Genomic DNA, 18,198 nt, shown 5'->3' on the forward strand with positions numbered 1-18,198 from the left:
TTGTGCACAGGGCCAAATAGGTGGATGGTAACTTAAAGCTTTATACCACTCTGAGGTGAACCCATCGCTCCCCGGAGATTTATTGTTCTGTAATCTTATGACTGCCCCCTCTATTTCCAAAACTGTTTTTTTGGTTCCTAATTTTGGTTCTTCTGACATGACATGTAAATTGAGGGTGTCCAGAAAGGAAGATTCAGATGAGTATGGAATTTTGTCTTACGCCGGGTAGGTCAGAGAGAGAAAGAAGACAAACTAGCCTTAGCCTGCCTAGCGATGCTAAGCTAAGCTACGAAACAAAGACATTCCAGTAAACACGCCTGCAGAAGCTAACTTTTTCTCCCAGAAATAAGAATTCTGTGCCCGTTTTTAGACGTGATTGAGACTGCATCATGCAAACTCTTGCAACTTTTCAAGTCCAGGACAGTCTTTTCAGACCAGCCTATTCTGTGAATCAGTGAAACAGCCCTTTTTGTCTGAGGAACGCCTCTGAGCCAAGGAGAACACAGAGCACTAAAGCCAATCCAGGGCTTCTTTTACCTGACACTGTGAGAGCCTGGAGCAGCCGTGCTCTGGGCAGCGTGTGGATCGAGCAGCGTGTTGACCCCTGAGTGACCCCTGAGTGAAACCTGGAGGCGACACGGACACACAGGGTCTTGGACTCTACACGGGCCCATCTCCCCAGGAGATGTACTTCACAGGCTGGCTGATAATATTATCTTAGAAATAACTCTAACACACAACTAGAGAGATCTAGAACAATCATGTCTAGCGTCTCCATCTGTTATCAACTTATTTGTATATTCCAAATTCAAATATCTGTTTAATTATTTGGTCAATAAATCTTCATAAACCACATTTGGAAAAGTGTTCATTCATTTCCAGAAAAGGAGTCAATGCCACGGTTACGTTCTCACCAACCTTCAGATCAACGAGCAAATTCAATTTTAAAAATAAATTAATTTAGATGTTTCATTATAGAGTTGTTAAATGCCTAATCTATGGCTGGTGCCCCAACGACATCAAACATACCCACACTTATTCAGTGTGTCATGTCTGAAATCTTGAACAATTCTTTAATCGATATCAACCTTGAATGTTCCCCTCTTTCATAAGTGACGTGAAAGAGGGGGACTAGTAAGGGATTCTTACTAGTAAAAGCCTTACAGTACTAAATCAAATCAAATCAAATCAATTTATTTTTGTAAGGCCCAAAATCACAACAACAGTTGCCTCTGAGGGCCACAGGGAGAAATGAATCAACAATGTCTGTGGTGGCGATGGAGTCAGACAATGTCTGTGGTGGCGAGGGACGATGTCCCAGGGTCCTCTGTCCTTAGACTCTCCTTCTCGGCCAGGAAAAACTACTAAAAAAACCTCTTTGGGAAAAAAGCGTAGAAACCTGGAGGAGTTCCAGTGAAGGAGAGATCCGACTCTCACAGACGGACAGACGAACACGAGGGAGACTGGAGCTGGACCCACTCTTCAGGCAGATGAGGGACCGACTGAGTCGAGCTGGACCCACTCTTCAGGCAGATGAGGGACCGACTGAGTCGAGCTGGACCCACTCTTCAGGCAGAAGAGGGACCGTCGGAGGCGAGCTGGACCCACTCTTCAGGCAGACGAGGGACCGTCTGAGTCGAGCTGGACCCACTCTTCAGGCAGAAGAGGGACCGTCTGAGTCGAGCTGGACCCACTCTTCAGGCAGAAGAGGGACCGTCGGAGGCGAGCTGGACCCACTCTTCAGGCAGACGAGGGACCGTCGGAGGCGAGCTGGACCCACTCTTCAGGCAGATGAAGGACCGTCTGAGGCGAACTGGAGCCACTCTTCAGGCAGATGAGGGACCGTCCACACAGGGCAGGGACCACTTCACCAGGGGAGGGGCATCTGGGTCCACAGGTCCTCAGGAGTGAGAGAAAGAAAAGAAGGCGGTGAACAGTTTGCAAGTGGAATCAAAAAATAAATATTGTTTGATAGCATAAGTAGTCAGAAGAAGAAGAGGATAGTGCTCAAGCTGTCATACTTCCCCCAGCACAGTTACTCCTAGGGCAGCGTAGCTGAAGCTGTGGGTTTATCTTTATGTTCCTAACTACTCTGACCATAAGCGATTTCGAAGAGGAACGTTTTAAGCCTGGACTTAAATGAAGAGACTGTGTCAGCATATTTAACATGGGTCGGGAGCTGATTCCATAACACAGGAGCTTGGTAGCTAAACGCTCTACCTCCTACAGTACTTTTAGAGACTCTTGGCACCACCAGAAGGCCAGCATTCTGAGAGCGAAGAGCTCTGTTTGGATGATATGGTTCTATAGCATCTTTGAGGTAGGATGGGGCCATGTCATTTATGGCTTTGTAGGTCAAGAGTAGAATTTTGAATTTGATTCTAGACTCGACGGGGAGCCAGTGAAGAGACTTCAGCACTGGCGTAATGTGCTCTCTTCTTTTTGTTCCTGTTAGTAATCTTGCTGCTGCATTTTGAACCAGTTGAAAGCTTTTTATGGAGCTTTTGGACACGCTGCAAGCAGGGAGTTACAGTAGTCTAATCTAGTCGTTACAAATGCATGGATAAGTTTTTCGGCATCACTTTTAGGCAGGATTCTTCTGATTTTGGCGATGTTGCGCAAATGGAAATAGGCTGTTTTACAAGCTTGATTTATATGAGCTTTAAATGAGAGCTCCTGGTCAAATAAGACTCCAAGGTTTCTTACAGTAGAACTGGAGGCTACACTGACATTGTCCAGTGTGACTATCTGCTCAGATAGAGCGTCTCGTAGATGCTTAGGGCCAAGCACAATGACCTCGGTTTTTTCAGGGTTAAGAAGCAGGTAGTTTAGTGTCATCCAGGTTTTTATCTCCTTCACACAAGTACTAAGTCTGTCTACTTGATCGCTCTGATCAGGTTTCATTGATAAATACAGCTGAGTGTCATCTGCATAGCAGTGGAAGTTAATGCCATGCTTTCTGATAATGTTGCCTAATGGTAGCATATAAAGAGTAAACAGAATTGGACCGAGTACCGAACCCTGTGGCACACCGTAAATTACTTTAGAGCTTGGTGAGGAGCTCTGGTTTACATTAACAAATTGGTACCTATCAGATAAATAGGATTTAAACCAGCTGAGGGCTGTTCCTCCAACACTTACATCACATTCTAACCTCTGCAGTAGAATGTTGTGGTCAATGGTGTCAAACGCTGCGCTGAGGTCCAACAGAACCAGGATTGAGACCAGTCCATCGTCAGCAGCTAATAACAAATCATTTGTGACTTTAACTAGTGCAGTTTCAGTGCTGTGGTGGGCTCTGAACCCTGACTGGAAAACTTCAAATAAGTTATTGTCCTGCAGGTGGCGACAAAGCTGTTTTACTACAACTTTTTCAAGGATTTTAGAGACGAAGGGAAGATTTGAAATAGGTCTGTAGTTTACCAATAGGTCGGGATCTAGATTAGGCTTTTTCAGAAGAGGTTTAATGACTGCATGTTTGAAGGACTGTGGAACATAGCCACTTTCGAGTGAAGTTTTTATTATATTAAGAATAGGGTCTATAATTAGGGGAAGAATGTCTTTGAGGAGTCTGCTTGGAATGGGGTCTAGGACACAAGTTGAGCTTTTAGAGGACATAATGGCTGAAGTTATCTCTGCTTGATCAACAGCTGTGAACCTTTCTAGGTTTACAGGTGGATTTATATGGGACGTTAGATTTACAGCTTGGTAAATGGTCACATTTATATAGCGCTTTTCTACCGTCAAGGTACTCAAAGCGCTTTACATCAAGGAACCAGTCACCCATTCACACCCCAGATATACGCAGACACTGGGGGGCAAGTTGGGTTAAGTGTCTTGCCCAAGGACACAACGGCAGTATTCACATGAGGCAGCTGCGATCGCACCGCCAACCTGCGGGCCAGTGGATCTGACCGCTCTGACTGAGCGGGGAGTCGAACCGCCGACCTTTGGATCAGAAGACGAGCACTCTACCACTGAGCTACTGCCGCCCGCTTGGGCTAGTTCAGGGCTAATAGCGGGGGTAATTTCATCTAATTTATCTCTGATTGTTTTTATTTTATTGTTAAAAAATAGGAGGAAATCATCAGAGCTAAGTGTAGCTGGGATTGAGGGCTCTACTGCACTGTGACAGTTTGTTAGCCTAGCTACAGTGCTGAAAAGGAATTTAGTGTTACTTTTGTTGACTTCTATTAGATTTGAATAATATCTGGTTTGGGCCTTACGCAGAGCCTGCTTATAGGACAGCAGGCAACTTTTCCATGCTTTTAGGGATTCTTCGGTGTGAGAGCGACGAAATAATCCCTCTAACTTTCTAACTCTTTGTTTATGTGAACGCAGTTCTTGGTTGTACCATGGGGAGGCGCGCTTTGGCCTAATGACCTTCTGTTTTAACGGCGCGACAACGTCAAGAGCAGACTTCAGAGAATTCATGGTCAAGTCGACACATTGATCACTTAAACTGGGACTAAAACTGTTCTCAGCAGGATCACATGACATGTCACTGAATATTGGCTCTATTATTTCTTTGAATTTTGAGATAGATTTTTCAGATATTGTCCTTTTCATTATAACTTTATTTTGTGGGACTGGATGATCTTTAAGAATAAACTGAAAGGTAATTAGGAAATGATCTGACAATATAGGGTTTTGAGGGAGGACAATGAGGTCACTAATCTCTGTTCCATACGTTAGGACAAGATCCAGAGTGTTCTTGTGAGTGTGAGTCGGTTTATTTACATTCTGAGTGAAACCAATGCTGTCTAACAAGGCGCTGAAGGCATTACTGAGAGAGTCATCACTCATGTTCACGTGGATATTAAAGTCTCCAACTATAACTATTTTATCCCAGGCTAACACTAAGTTTGATATAAAGTCAGAAAACTCTGTTAAAAACTCTGAATAGGGACCAGGAGGTCGGTAGATAACTATGAACAAAACTCCTTTTTGGTTTTTCATATTTGGACATGTGATTGACAGCATAAGGCTTTCAAATGAGTGAAATGCATTGTTAGTTTTAGGGCTCATGAGTAGGCTTGAGTGTGAGATCACTGCCACACCACCACCTCGGCCTGTGCTCCTGGCAGTCTGAAAGTTAACATGGGTGGGTGGGGTGGACTCATTTAGTCTGACGTAGTCGTCTTGTTGAAGCCACGTTTCAGTTAGAGCTAGAAGATCTATGTTATAGTCACTAATTAATTCATTAACTAAGAGCGATTTGGAGGAAATTGCTCTAATGTTTAGCAGTCCACATTTTACGTGTTTATTCATTTGTGTATTTGTGTCATTTGTGATTGTTATTTTCCTTAAGTTATTTGGTCTGACGCCTGAAATATTTTTTCTGAGATGTGACTTTTTGGCATTATTTGTACGAGGAACACGAGGGACACACACAGTCTCTATCTGTCTTGAATCTGAACACTTCACATGTAACAGAACGGGCGAGAGTTCAGCGACAGAGGAGCGTCTTAAACTGCTGCTCTGCGACCAGGGCTCATCCCTAGATGGTCACTTAACACGACTAAGACTATCGGTCAAATTCCGAACTAATAGGGATGTACCCTCCGAAGTCGGATGGATGCCATCCCTGCGTATGAGCCCGGGCTTTCCCCAAAACGCACTCCAGTTATCAATAAAGACAACGTTGTTTTGAGGGCACCATCTGGATAACCAGTTGTTGAATGCTGAGAGACGGCTGTACAATTCAGCATTGATCCGATTGGGCAGGGGACCAGAAAATATTACAGTGTCCGACATCGACTTCGCTAGGTCACACACCGCGGCTACTTGAACTTTGAGCACCTCTGATTGTCTCCGCCGGGCGTCGTTACCGCCTGCGTGAACCACGACTCGCCGGAAACGGGTCCTACTCCGCTTTAAGATCCTAAGGTTTCCTTCGATGTCACCCATTCTGGCCCCCGGGTAACACCTAACGCTAGCAGCTGGCAGCTTCACGTCTCTAACAATAGAACTCCCGATTACAAGAGTTTCTCTCGTGTGTTCAGCGGGCGTGTGATCGCTGAGGGGAGAAAACCTATTATAGACGTGAAGCTCACGGCGCTCTGAGGTTCGGCGTTTAGCGCCTTGTCCCCTCCGAACTGTCACAAAATGGTCCCTATTCTGTTCCTGGTCTAGTCCCGGCTGCACGGGAGACGCTGAGGGGCTGAGCTCGGCCTTACTGCTACTGCTAATGCTAATGCTACGCCCTGCAGCGCGGTCCGGTAGCCCTCGCGCTAAAACCGAACTATAACTGGACTTAAGCTCCTCTAAACAGCGGATCCGCGCTTCTAACTCCGTAACCCTGGCCTCCAAAACTACCACTACACTGCACTTCACGCACCTATCATCAGAGAAGGAGCCAGGGTTCTGACTCGACATATGACAGCTCAAACAGGTAAAGGTAGATCCAGCCATGACGCTAGCGGCTAGGCTAGTTCAGGCTGGAGCTAGAAATTGAGGAGGGCTTTTTAATCCACGAAATACTGAAAAGTGAGCGGCTTGAGGCTCCGGATTGTTTGCGGAGAAATCAAACGTTCACTTTCGTGTATATGATGCGTAAATAGTGTGTATAATTCGTGGATTAATCGGTAAAAGGCTCTAAGAACGAACAGCTCTGAAAACGCGACACACTCACCGGAAATGACGTCCTCACCGGAAACGAGCAGTAGTACTAGTAAGAATCCCCCACACCCTCTCTGGCGTCCAAAACAGCAGTGGTCAGTACTGGCTTTACATATGTGTATATTAGACGCCATTGTAAAGATATTTTCTGATCTTGGACTATTTTAACTGGAAGATGCGTGTCATGTGTGATCTAGTGGTTTAAATGTTATACTTTTTCCCCCCACAGACCAAGATGGACAACTTCCATGAAGAGACAAAATATGTACTCCAAAATAACGACCAGGCCGCTGCTGCTAAACTGGCAAAAGAGCATTTAGAAAACCTAGACAAAGTTCCACTCACCATCGCAGTCACAGGTTGAACGAGGAAGAAACTCTTACGTATCAGGGACAAATGCATTGATGGTAATTATACAGTTCACACATTTAACACTCTTTGTTTTGTTTTATTTTGGTATTTTTTTGATGGATAACGAGACGCTCTGCTTCAGGCTTTGCCCAATATCAGCCTGGAAGTCATCAACAGGAAGAAACAGGCTTTAAAGGACAAAATAAAACAGTTTAATGTTTTATTATTTTCATTGAGGCCAGCTGTGCCGAGTCCTGGTAGTTCTATGGCTGTTAATCTCGCCATCTTTATGAAGTTTGTAACTGAGTGTCTTTCTGAAGCCACAGGGGTCTCCATGGAGGAACTCAAGGCAGAGATAAAGTCCCCACTGACAGGGGTCAAAATAACCACAGAGCTTGTGATTGGAGTCCTGAAAGCCTGTATAGATGTGGGGGGATTTAAGCCAGCTGTGGAGGGAGTCGGGTTTGTCCCAATTATTGGAACACCCGTTTCATTGAGTCTGTCAGTTTTCTCGACGTACCTGACGCTCAAATACTTACTGAAAAGCCTGGGGGAGGATGCACAAAGGGTGTTTATAAAAGCCATGGAGCTGACTTCATCCGTCTAACACAAATTCATGGCGGGTATTTACAAGTTTATGCAGTGAGTGATGAACTTTATGTTTATGTGTAATGGTTAAGAAAAGCACTTTAATTTAAATGCACATTTATGTTATGATCTTACAAAGGGTAAATACATAATGTGAAATATAGAAATATGCTATAGGATAAAAAAAATATAGGTTATAAGATTCAAAATAAATAAATAAACAAGCAAATAAATGAACAAATAAATACATTTAAGATTCAGAATAAATAAATAAATATTGGTTGATTGATTGGTTAATTGATTGGTTGTTTAGTTGCTTGATTGATTGATTGATTGATTGATGGATTGATGGATGATTGATTGATTTATAAATTAATTGATTAATTTAAAAAAAGATTAAATATCCTGACATGTGATAGGAAAAAATGGAATGGAGACATGAGAATGACACCAGAGGCTCTGGAGAAACAAAACTTAGACGAGAAGAAGAAGAACGGAAACACACTGGATGAAACATCAAAGGATGTTGGACCGAGAGCAAAAGGACCAGGTCAAAGAGATGAGACTGAAGAAATCAGCAACTAAGAAAAATGCCAAACAGGTAAGAAACAAAGGGGACATAAGGAGACTGACTCATCAGAGGAGGAAGGATTCTTCTCGTCCTCCTCCTCCTCCAGTCAGGAAACAGAAAAGACTCTGACTCTGGACCAAAGATGGTTATTGAAAAAGCGGCTCAAAATACAGGGATGACGAGGAAGGCATGAGCACGAGTGAAGAAAGGATCAAATCAGGAAAAGAGAAAGTCAGGTCGGACAGAACTAGAACCTACTATGCTCCAAATGCCTTTGATGGTGGACAGAAGTGGAGGTTTGTGAGGTTTCCAACCATTCCAATTCAAAGATCTATAAGCCATAGCTATCTACTCCCACTTGGCTCAATCTTCAGGAAACATGGCATCTCTTTTCATTGCTATGCAGATGACAGTCAGATCTATGTCCCCCTTAACAAATCTGACTCCTATAGTGTTATGCCATTGCTAGAGTGCCTAAAAGACATTAAAGCCTGGATATCTCTGAACTTTTTAAATTTTAATGAAAAAAAGACTGAAGTCATGGTCTTTGGTGGGACTTCTGTGACCCCCATGGTTGACCTGGGTCCTCTAGCCCAGTATCAAAAGACTATCATGAGCAATCTGGGGGTGAAAGTGGACCCAGACCTTAAACTGGACAGCCAGATAAAAGCTGTCGTGAAGTCAAGCTTCTTCCAGTTGAGGCAGCTGGCAAAAATAAAACCAGTCCTTCAGAGACAGCATTTTGAAACCGTAATCCACGCCTTTGTCACCACTCGGCTGGATTACTGGAATGCTCTCTATATGGGGGTTAGTGGGTCCTATATTGCTCGTGTCCAACTGGTCCAAAATGCTGCTGCCCGTCTTTTAACTGGAACAAGAAAATATGAGCACATTTCGCCTATTTTAGCTTCACTCCACTGGCTGCCCGTTCATTTTAGGATTCATTTTAAAACTCTTTTATTTACTTTTAAAGCCTTAAATGGTCTTGCCACTCCCCATAAGAAAAGCCTCCTCACTGCCTCTTTTAAATCGCTTCTAAAAACCCATCTGTTTTCTCTGGCTTTTAACACCATGTAGTGTGTTGATTGTATGTTTTATATGTGTTGGGAGGGCAGCACCTTTTATTTATTTTATTTTTATTCCATTGATTTTAGTGTGTTTGTTTGATTTAATTTTCTATTTGATTTTGTTTTTATATCTTATTTTATTACTTTTATCCTATTTATGCCTCTGTAGTCTTTTACCTTGCTGTGAAGCACTTTGGAACCCTCTGGTTGTATAAATCGTGCTATAGAAATAAAATGGATTGGATAGCTGAACCAAATTTAACGGGGCTGACAGCCGGGGACATCAGGGGCATAATGGGTGATAATGGGTGCTGCTGTAGTTATGAAATCAAACAGCAACAGATCAAATCAACAAATTTTATACAATAATCAAAGAAACATATCCTGACCCGGCCGTCAGCATTTCCGGCCTCACACCAGGACTCCCTCTGTTGGACCAGAAAAATGGTTCCAGAAGTGTTTTTACTTAGTGGATAGATGCAACAGGAAGACACCCAATGAGATACTCAGATAGAAAAATAATATGCATGATCGCTGTCATGGCAGCCCTTCCCCCAAATGTTAAAGAACATCTAAATATGAACTCTGACCTCATGGCTGGTGATGATACTTGGTTCAGGAGACACGTGGTTCACGCTTTGACTCAACAACGTAGCAAGGAAAAAGGTAACAAATCAGAGACACAGAAATAGCAGGAACAGTTATTAAACATAAAAGTAAAAGATCAAAAAGACAATGTACATAAGAAAGGTTGAGATTTTAAGGGAGGATTCAGAGGAGGCTTTGGAGGAGCCCAAGGTGGAATAAGTCGTGGTCGAGGATTTCAGAATGATCAACAACGGGAGGAAGGAACATGTTATCACTGTGGATTCACTGGCCGTTCGGTGCGAGTCTGACCACAACCGGCTCCTCACCGTGAAAAAGGAGGAGCACCCACTGTGCACAGGCCCCCACCTGACGCACAACCAAACGCTGAGGCTTCCACAGTGGGCAGTTTTACACTGGCCACTGTAATGGGAAAATAGGTCATGTCATGTCATGTCATCAAATCAATTTATTTTTGTAAGGCCCAAATTCTGTGTCTGTGGTGGCGATGGAGTCAGACAATGTCTGTGGTGGCGAGGGACAATATCCCAGAGTCCTCTGTCCTTAGACCCTCCTTCTCGGCCAGGAAAAACTACAAAAAACCTCCTAGGGAAAAGTAGAAACCTGGAGGAGTTCCAGAGTGTAAAGTGATGTTTGTATTATTTGCAAACAAAACTACCAATAATTCAAATATAACCTGCTGAAATAGGTAATATCTTACACATATAGATCTAAACGTATTTAGAAGTGACAGTCGTGTACTCACAGGGGCTGAGACTACATTCGAAGTTTTATTACCAATTTAATAGGCCGTGGCTGGAGAGCCGCGGCGCGGTCAAATGGCCGCGCAGTTTCAGGGACCGCGGCATTTCCCTTATAGCCCGTTATGGCCTCATGGCTAACCCTAACCCTAACCTTAACCCTAACCTTAACCCTAACCTTAACCCCGCACGGTCTAAAACGGCGCTAAAACGCGGTCAAATAGCGGCGCAGTTTCAGGAGCCGCGGCGCGCGGCCCGCACAGACACTCCCAATTTAATAATGAAGTGTGCTGTGTTTAAACGGCAAAGCACACGCTTGTTTTCTATAGGAATGTCATGGATTTACTTCCATGGAAAATGTAGAGATTTAGTAAACATGTCAATTATGTTCTAACTTCTAAGGTTAAACTTATGCATAAGTAAACAACTTTTGGTACTAGCTTTAAAAATCACTGTGAAAAGAGGAACTTTTGTGTTACAGAGCGAAATGTAAATGTGTCAATAACATATTCCAGCTTTTCTCTGTTAAATGCACATAATATCTCAAAGTTCTAATGAGTATCTTTCTCATATTTGCCAGAGTGAAGCAGCCGTCCAGAGCAGAGCTGTGTCTGTCCTGACCATTGAGTTTGGTCTTTATCTGTGCTGTCCAGAGCCCTACAGGTCACTACAGGTCACTAGAGGTCACTACAGGTCACTAGAGGTCACTAGAGGTCACTACAGGTCACTAGAGGTCACTACAGGTCACTACAGGTCTCTGCAGACACAAAGTCATCTCAAGTAAACTCCTGACGACTCCAAAGCAAAAGGTATTTTAATAATAACTTGTGCCTCGACTAAAAGTAAACAGTGTAGAATCAGTACTTTGAATTTATAAAATGTCTGTTAGTTTTGTAATGACCAAAAAAACTAAATAATAATTGTTCTTCAAAAGAGACACTGCTGTGTCACATGTGTCTGTGAAGCAGCTTCAGGACAAACATGTGAAGTGTATGTTATATGACTTGTATAATCTAAAACATGTGAAGTGTATGTTCTATGACTTGTATAATCTACAACATGTGAAGTGTATGTTCTATGACTTGTATAATCTACAACATGTGAAGTGTATGTTCTATGACTTGTATAATCTAAAACATGTGAAGTGTATGTTCTATGACTTGTATAATCTAAAACATGTGAAGTGTATGTTATATGACTTGTATAATCTAAAACATGTGAAGTGTATGTTATGTGACTTGTATAATCTAAAACATGTGAAGTGTATGTTATGTGACTTGTATAATTGTCAAGAAATTACACATGAATCAATGCTATTACTTAACAGTCAGAGAACATAATTCAACTTAGAATATTAAACGGCACAGAAACGTCAGTCTTTTGTGTGGCTTGCAAGGGAGAGGAAGGCTTAGCCGAGTCAAGATGTTGTAAGCAACCTGAACGACTTTCCAAAATCACTCTCAGCGTTCCTCCCTCTTACAAGTCATTTTATTAAAATCACACATAGAAAAGAAGGCGGGTCACATTTCTCATTGGTCAGCTTCACATTAAGGCACTTGTCTTTTACGACTCTTTGGTATTATCTTTAGAGATAAAAACCTTGGTGAATGTTCTACCCATCTGGTCCCCAGGATGGGAGGAACATTCCTCACGGCTGCTTCTACACATCTTCGCATATGTTATTAGAAAAACATGCCTTTCCCTCCCCCCAGGCTAATGATGCAGATAACTTTTAACACACAAATATAATCATATATTTACATTTTATCACAATAATCTAAACATGTGAAGTGTATGTTATGTGACTTGTATAATCTAAAACATGTGAAGTGTATGTTCTATGACTTGTATAATCTAAAACATGTGAAGTGTATGTTATGTGACTTGTATAATCTAAAACATGTGAAGTGTATGTTATGTGACTTGTATAATCTAAACATGTGAAGTGTATGTTCTATGACTTGTATAATCTAAAACATGTGAAGTGTATGTTCTATGACTTGTATAATCTAAACATGTGAAGTGTATGTTATGTGACTTGTATAATCTAAAACATGTGAAGTGTATGTTCTATGACTTGTATAATCTAAAACATGTGAAGTGTATGTTCTATGACTTGTATAATCTAAAACATGTGAAGTGTATGTTATGTGACTTGTATAATCTAAAACATGTGAAGTGTATGTTATATGACTTGTATAATCTAAACATGTGAAGTGTATGTTATGTGACTTGTATAATCTAAAACATGTGAAGTGTATGTTCTATGACTTGTATAATCTAAAACATGTGAAGTGTATGTTCTATGACTTGTATAATCTAAAACATGTGAAGTGTATGTTATGTGACTTGTATAATCTAAACATGTGAAGTGTATGTTCTATGACTTGTATAATCTAAAACATGTGAAGTGTATGTTATATGACTTGTATAATCTAAAACATGTGAAGTGTATGTTCTATGACTTGTATAATCTAAAACATGTGAAGTGTATGTTATATGACTTGTATAATCTAAAACATGTGAAGTGTATGTTCTATGACTTGTATAATCTAAAACATGTGAAGTGTATGTTATGTGACTTGTATAATCTAAAACATGTGAAGTGTATGTTCTATGACTTGTATAATCTAAACATGTGAAGTGTATGTTATGTGACTTGTATAATCTAAAACATGTGAAGTGTATGTTATGTGACTTGTATAATCTAAAACATGTGAAGTGTATGTTCTATGACTTGTATAATCTAAAACATGTGAAGTGTATGTTCTATGACTTGTATAATCTAAAACATGTGAAGTGTATGTTATGTGACTTGTATAATCTAAAACATGTGAAGTGTATGTTATGTGACTTGTATAATCTAAAACATGTGAAGTGTATGTTATGTGACTTGTATAATCTAAAGCTGTGACATGTTCTGTTTGTGTCTCAGTCAAACGATGGAGCTGAACGGAGGAGTTACTGAAGTTCTTTTCACCAGAAGACTGTGCAGCCATGGGAATAAAGTCTTGTTAAATACTGAGATATTCAGTATTCAGTATGTTCTATTTGACTTATATAGGTTGTTTTATCATTGTTCATTGTTTTATGTTGCACTGAATCACCAAGACATGATCTTATGTTTGTGAATTCTCTTCATTGACAATGGCAATAAACCTTTTTTGATTCCGATTATTATTATATATTATATTATATAATAATAATAAACAGAACACAAACTCCTCTTAATAAGGGAGTCCCACATTGTAGCTTTAAAACTCAAACTGTAGCTAAAATCAAACCAGACGTGTGATCATCTCCTTGTGTTGTATTAATCTTCTATTTGTCTATTGTATTGTTTTATACCTGCCTTAGGACTGCAGATCAAATTACATTTATAGCTATAATCAGATTTACATTTATTCAACATGTTCATTATACTTATTAAATACATTCAAACAGATGTGTTTTGCATTTATGAAAGATTGACATGACACAAAAACGACACACAAGGAAACTGAATACAATTGAATATTGCTTAACTCCATTTTGTAACAGAATCGATGATTATGTTTTACATTTCTTCTCATTTGATTAAAAAAATCAGCATATTGGCCAAATTATATTATGTAAATTAATAACTGAAAAGTTTATAACAAAATAAAAATCCAAACCAAAAACAATACAGAAAATGATGAGGACGTTATTACAGCTCGAAATGAGCAAATGTCATTTTTTGTCAATTAAATCAGACTTTTTATCACTGCTTTGTAATTCTCTTAAATATCAGACCTTTACAACATGATACATGTATATTTATAGATGGATATAACATTTCATCATTATACATTACGTAAACAGACCATTTCAAGTGGAAATATTCCAAAAGTCCGCGCTGACTGTTCTCAGTCTATCACACTGCTACCCGCGTGCTCGCTCCCAACGACAGAGCCTCGTGGCGATGTCGTCACAACTTTGGGAGGCGTTTGGGAGGCGTGCCATTGAGCACGCTCCATTGGTCATCTTGCTTTCTGGGGGCTTGGTGATGTTTGTGTCATCCACTTCTTTGTTATGGCCTTTTCATCCTACCACCAAAAGTAAATTCCAATCTATCCGTTGATTGTGTCCATGGCAGGAGCTTTGAGGCCCAGATACATAGCTCTAAAATGGAGACGGATGGCAATGCTAAAAACAGCTTCAGTTTATTATTAATTTCAGTCCAATAGGACAGCTCCAATCAGACAACATAGAGCTTTGCCTCCTGCTGCAACACTTTCAGTAAACTAACACTAACAGTTTGCCAGGCACAGAAACACCCAGTGTTTTCTGAAAGTTTATGTTTTTAAGTGAAATTAAATACCAATGTATCATTACAAAGTAGTCCAAAAAACACATGCTCCTTTATATACAAGTTTACCTTCTGTTGTGGCTTAATGTCTCACTTTGCATAAACTTTTCTATCCTCATGTAAAGGTCACAGTTTGGTTAGATGGACGCACATTTACTGATGGTTTAGCCACACCCTCTCTGGTGTCCAAAACAGCAGTGGTCAGTACTGGCTTTACATATAATATGTGTATACTAGACCCTGTTGGAGCCATGTGTGGCTTTGTGTGCACACGCGTGGGTACGAGCACAACTCGTCTGGGGTTGGCACTCTGGGTGTGGTTTATAGTGAGAGCGCTCACCTGCTGTGTGTGTCAGTGGCTTGGGTAATGGCAGCGAGGTGAGCGCGAGGAAGACGTTTCACATCGACCAGAAAGACTTGCCTGTTCAGGTATTGTTGCTGTGGCCAAAGCATATTTGTTATCTAATGGAAGTAAGTGCCAAATTCTGTTTGTGTTTGGAGGAATAAATAACCTAACATGTGCAATGTTCTGTGACGCGTCTTCAATGTTTGAATACCTGTGTCATAGCCTGCTACGGCTTTGGATTAGTTTGGATGCCATTTCTGTGATAGATAGTGTTTTAGGTAGAGGATCTGGAGAAAACCCACCTAGGCACAAACAATATGTAAACTCTGCACAGACTGGGACCCACGAGGCAGGAGTGCTGGTGTTTGAATGTGTTTGTGGATGGATGATGGGTTTCTTCATAAAAGGAAGAATGCAATGGAGGAAGAAAGCTATATATATATATATATATATATATATATATATATATATATATATATATATTTTTTTTTTTTTTTTTTTAATTTGACATGGGTTTATTGAGGATTGATTCAAATGAGAACAATGTCTCTGATGTAAAGGGAAATTGCACCAACTACAAACCTTTCTTATAAATCTCACAAGCACAAAGGTCTAAAGGAGAAAGTTGAACATCACCTTCTCAGTCTGCTGATACAAAAGTACTGCTGTGGTTGGACTGAACGAGGGAGAACAACGCCTGTTTATGCAAAACCCCTATTTATACAAAACTTCTATTTATACAAAACTATTTATTCCCTCCAGATCAGTGTCTTCATTCACTTCAGAGAGATCTACAGACAAAGGCTCGGCTCCTGAAAGGTAATTATTTCATACTTTCAAAAGTAATATCAAAAAACAGTCAATAAAGGCTCAACTTTGGGCTGTTTTAGTATTTGTAATTAGTGCTTTATTTTCGTACACTACAACTCCAAACAACTGACATAAAGAATGCCACATTACAACAGTAATAGGATAAATGTGTGATCTAGTGGTTGAAATACTTATTTTTTTCTCATGGACCAAGATGGCCAACTTCTGTGAAGAAATGAAAAATGCACTTCAAAATAACAACCTGGCCGCTGCTGCTAAACTGGCAAAAGAACATTTAGAAAATCTAGACAAAGTTCCACTCACCATCGCAGTCACAGGAGAGACAGGCTCTGGTAAATCCACTTTTGTCAATGCTCTCAGAGGCCTGAAGAACTCAGATGAAGGAGCTGCTCCAACTGGTGCTGTGGAGACCACTATGGAGCCGACAGAATACCTCCATCCAGACTACCCCAACGTCAAGATATGGGACCTGCCTGGGATGGGTACTATCAAATTTACAGCTGACAAATACTTAAAGAAGATGGAGTTTGAGAAGTTTGACTTCTTCATCATTGTCTCTGCTGATCGATTCAGCGAAAATGATGCAAAACTGGCTCGAGAAATTCAAAATTTGGAGAAAAAGTTCTACTTTGTTCGCTCCAAGATTGACCACAATATAATAGATGAAAAAAGAGACAAGAAAGAGTTCAATGAGGAAGAAACTCTTAAACGTATCAGGGACGACTGCATTCAAGGTAAATATACAGTTCACACATTTAACATTCTTTGTTTTGTTTTATTTTAGCATTTTTTGATGGAGAACATAACTTACTTTTACTAAAATGCAGGACTGGAGCAACTGGAGATCAAGTCTCCAAAAGTGTTCCTGGTGTCCGGCAAGGACCTGAACCTGTTCGACGCTGATGATTTGTGGAAACTTCTGGAGCAAGAGCTGCCTGAACACAAACGAGAAGTTCTGCTGCTGGCTTTGCCCAACATCAGCCTGGACGTCATCAACAGGAAGAAACAGGCTTTAAAGGACAAAATACAACTGTATGCTTTAGCATCTGCAATTGGGGCAGCTGTGCTGATTCCTGGTATTTCTATCGCTGTTGATCTCGCCATCATTACGAAGTTTGTAACTGAGTGTCAGAAATCTCTGGGTCTTAGAGCTGAGTCTTTGAAGAGACTTTCTGAAGCCACAGGGGTCTCCATGGAGGAACTCAAGGCAGAGATAAAGTCCCCACTGACAGGGGTCAAAATAACCACAGAGCTTGTGATTGGAGTCCTGAGAGGCTGTATATTTGTGGGGGGACTTATGGCAGCAGAGGAGGGAGCCAGGTTTGTCCCATTTATTGGAACACCCGTTGCAATGGGTCTGTCAGCTTTCTCGACGTACCTGGCACTTAAATACTTACTGAAAAGCCTGGGGGACGATGCACAAAGGGTTTTTGCAAAAGCCATGGGGCTGACTGATGCAGTGAGCGATTAACCTTATGTTTATGCTTTAAATTTCATACGACAATAAAAGCTTTGAAAGATGATCAATGAAATGATTAATATGAGCTACATATGAAGATTCTTTTGTACTTTACTTCTTACAGCTGATATATATATATTCTGCTGAGCTTGACTTTAACTTGTTGCCGTTTCACTCACAAAGAACTAATAAAGAGTTTGAACTGTTGAACCTCTGACATAAATCTCAATAAAAACATCAAAACAACAAATATGATTTCCTTCTCTTTGTTCATTCATTGCTTTCGTCCTTCAGTGTCACTCTTTCTGCCGTTAGATAACACAAGGTAATAATGAGGTCCAAAGTCCAGCTCTCGGTGGGTCGTGGGATCTTTACAGACTTTTGTATTTGACTTCTTGTCACTCAGAGTTGTGAGACAGGTTAGTTTTACCCTACTGATGATGTGTTGTTGCAAGAGTATTTAGAGTGATTTGTGCATATTTGAGTGGACAGGACAAGACGCCATTGCTCCAGGTCCAGGTCTGGACTAACATTGATCTAGAGCTTGAACTACATCCTGGTGGAAGACAAAGCACAGTGGCTCCCCCTGGTGGGAAGTGTTCAAACATGTCCCTAGTCCTTGTACCACGGGCTGGGAAAACGAAAGAAAAACAAAACAAACAAGTCGCCTTCAGTACATTATGGTGAG

The 18,198-nt window shown here is 40.9% G+C and overlaps 1 protein-coding gene across 2 annotated transcripts; it reads left to right on the forward strand.

The window, feature by feature from the left end:
- Positions 1–6,854: 6,854 nt before the first annotated feature.
- On the forward strand, positions 6,855–17,553 carry LOC140358176 (interferon-inducible GTPase 5-like). Of its 2 annotated transcripts, XM_072442861.1 has the most exons (3): positions 6,855–6,980; positions 16,369–16,785; positions 16,879–17,553. In XM_072442861.1, exons 1-3 carry the CDS (start codon positions 6,857–6,859, stop codon positions 17,520–17,522), a joined length of 1,185 nt encoding a protein of 394 aa, XP_072298962.1. In that variant the 5' UTR covers positions 6,855–6,856; the 3' UTR covers positions 17,523–17,553. The 2 variants fall into 2 exon arrangements, with proteins under 2 accessions (XP_072298962.1, XP_072298961.1); XM_072442860.1 differs by lacking the exon at positions 6,855–6,980 and having other exon boundaries at positions 16,244–16,785; positions 16,879–17,540.
- The last annotated feature ends 645 nt before the right edge of the window (positions 17,554–18,198 follow it).

Source organism: Eucyclogobius newberryi, unplaced genomic scaffold, assembly GCF_026437365.1.
Source record: "Eucyclogobius newberryi isolate DKJ021-1_F unplaced genomic scaffold, fEucNew1.0.hap1 SCAF_13, whole genome shotgun sequence".
Taxonomy (NCBI): Eukaryota; Metazoa; Chordata; class Actinopteri; order Gobiiformes; family Gobiidae; genus Eucyclogobius; species Eucyclogobius newberryi.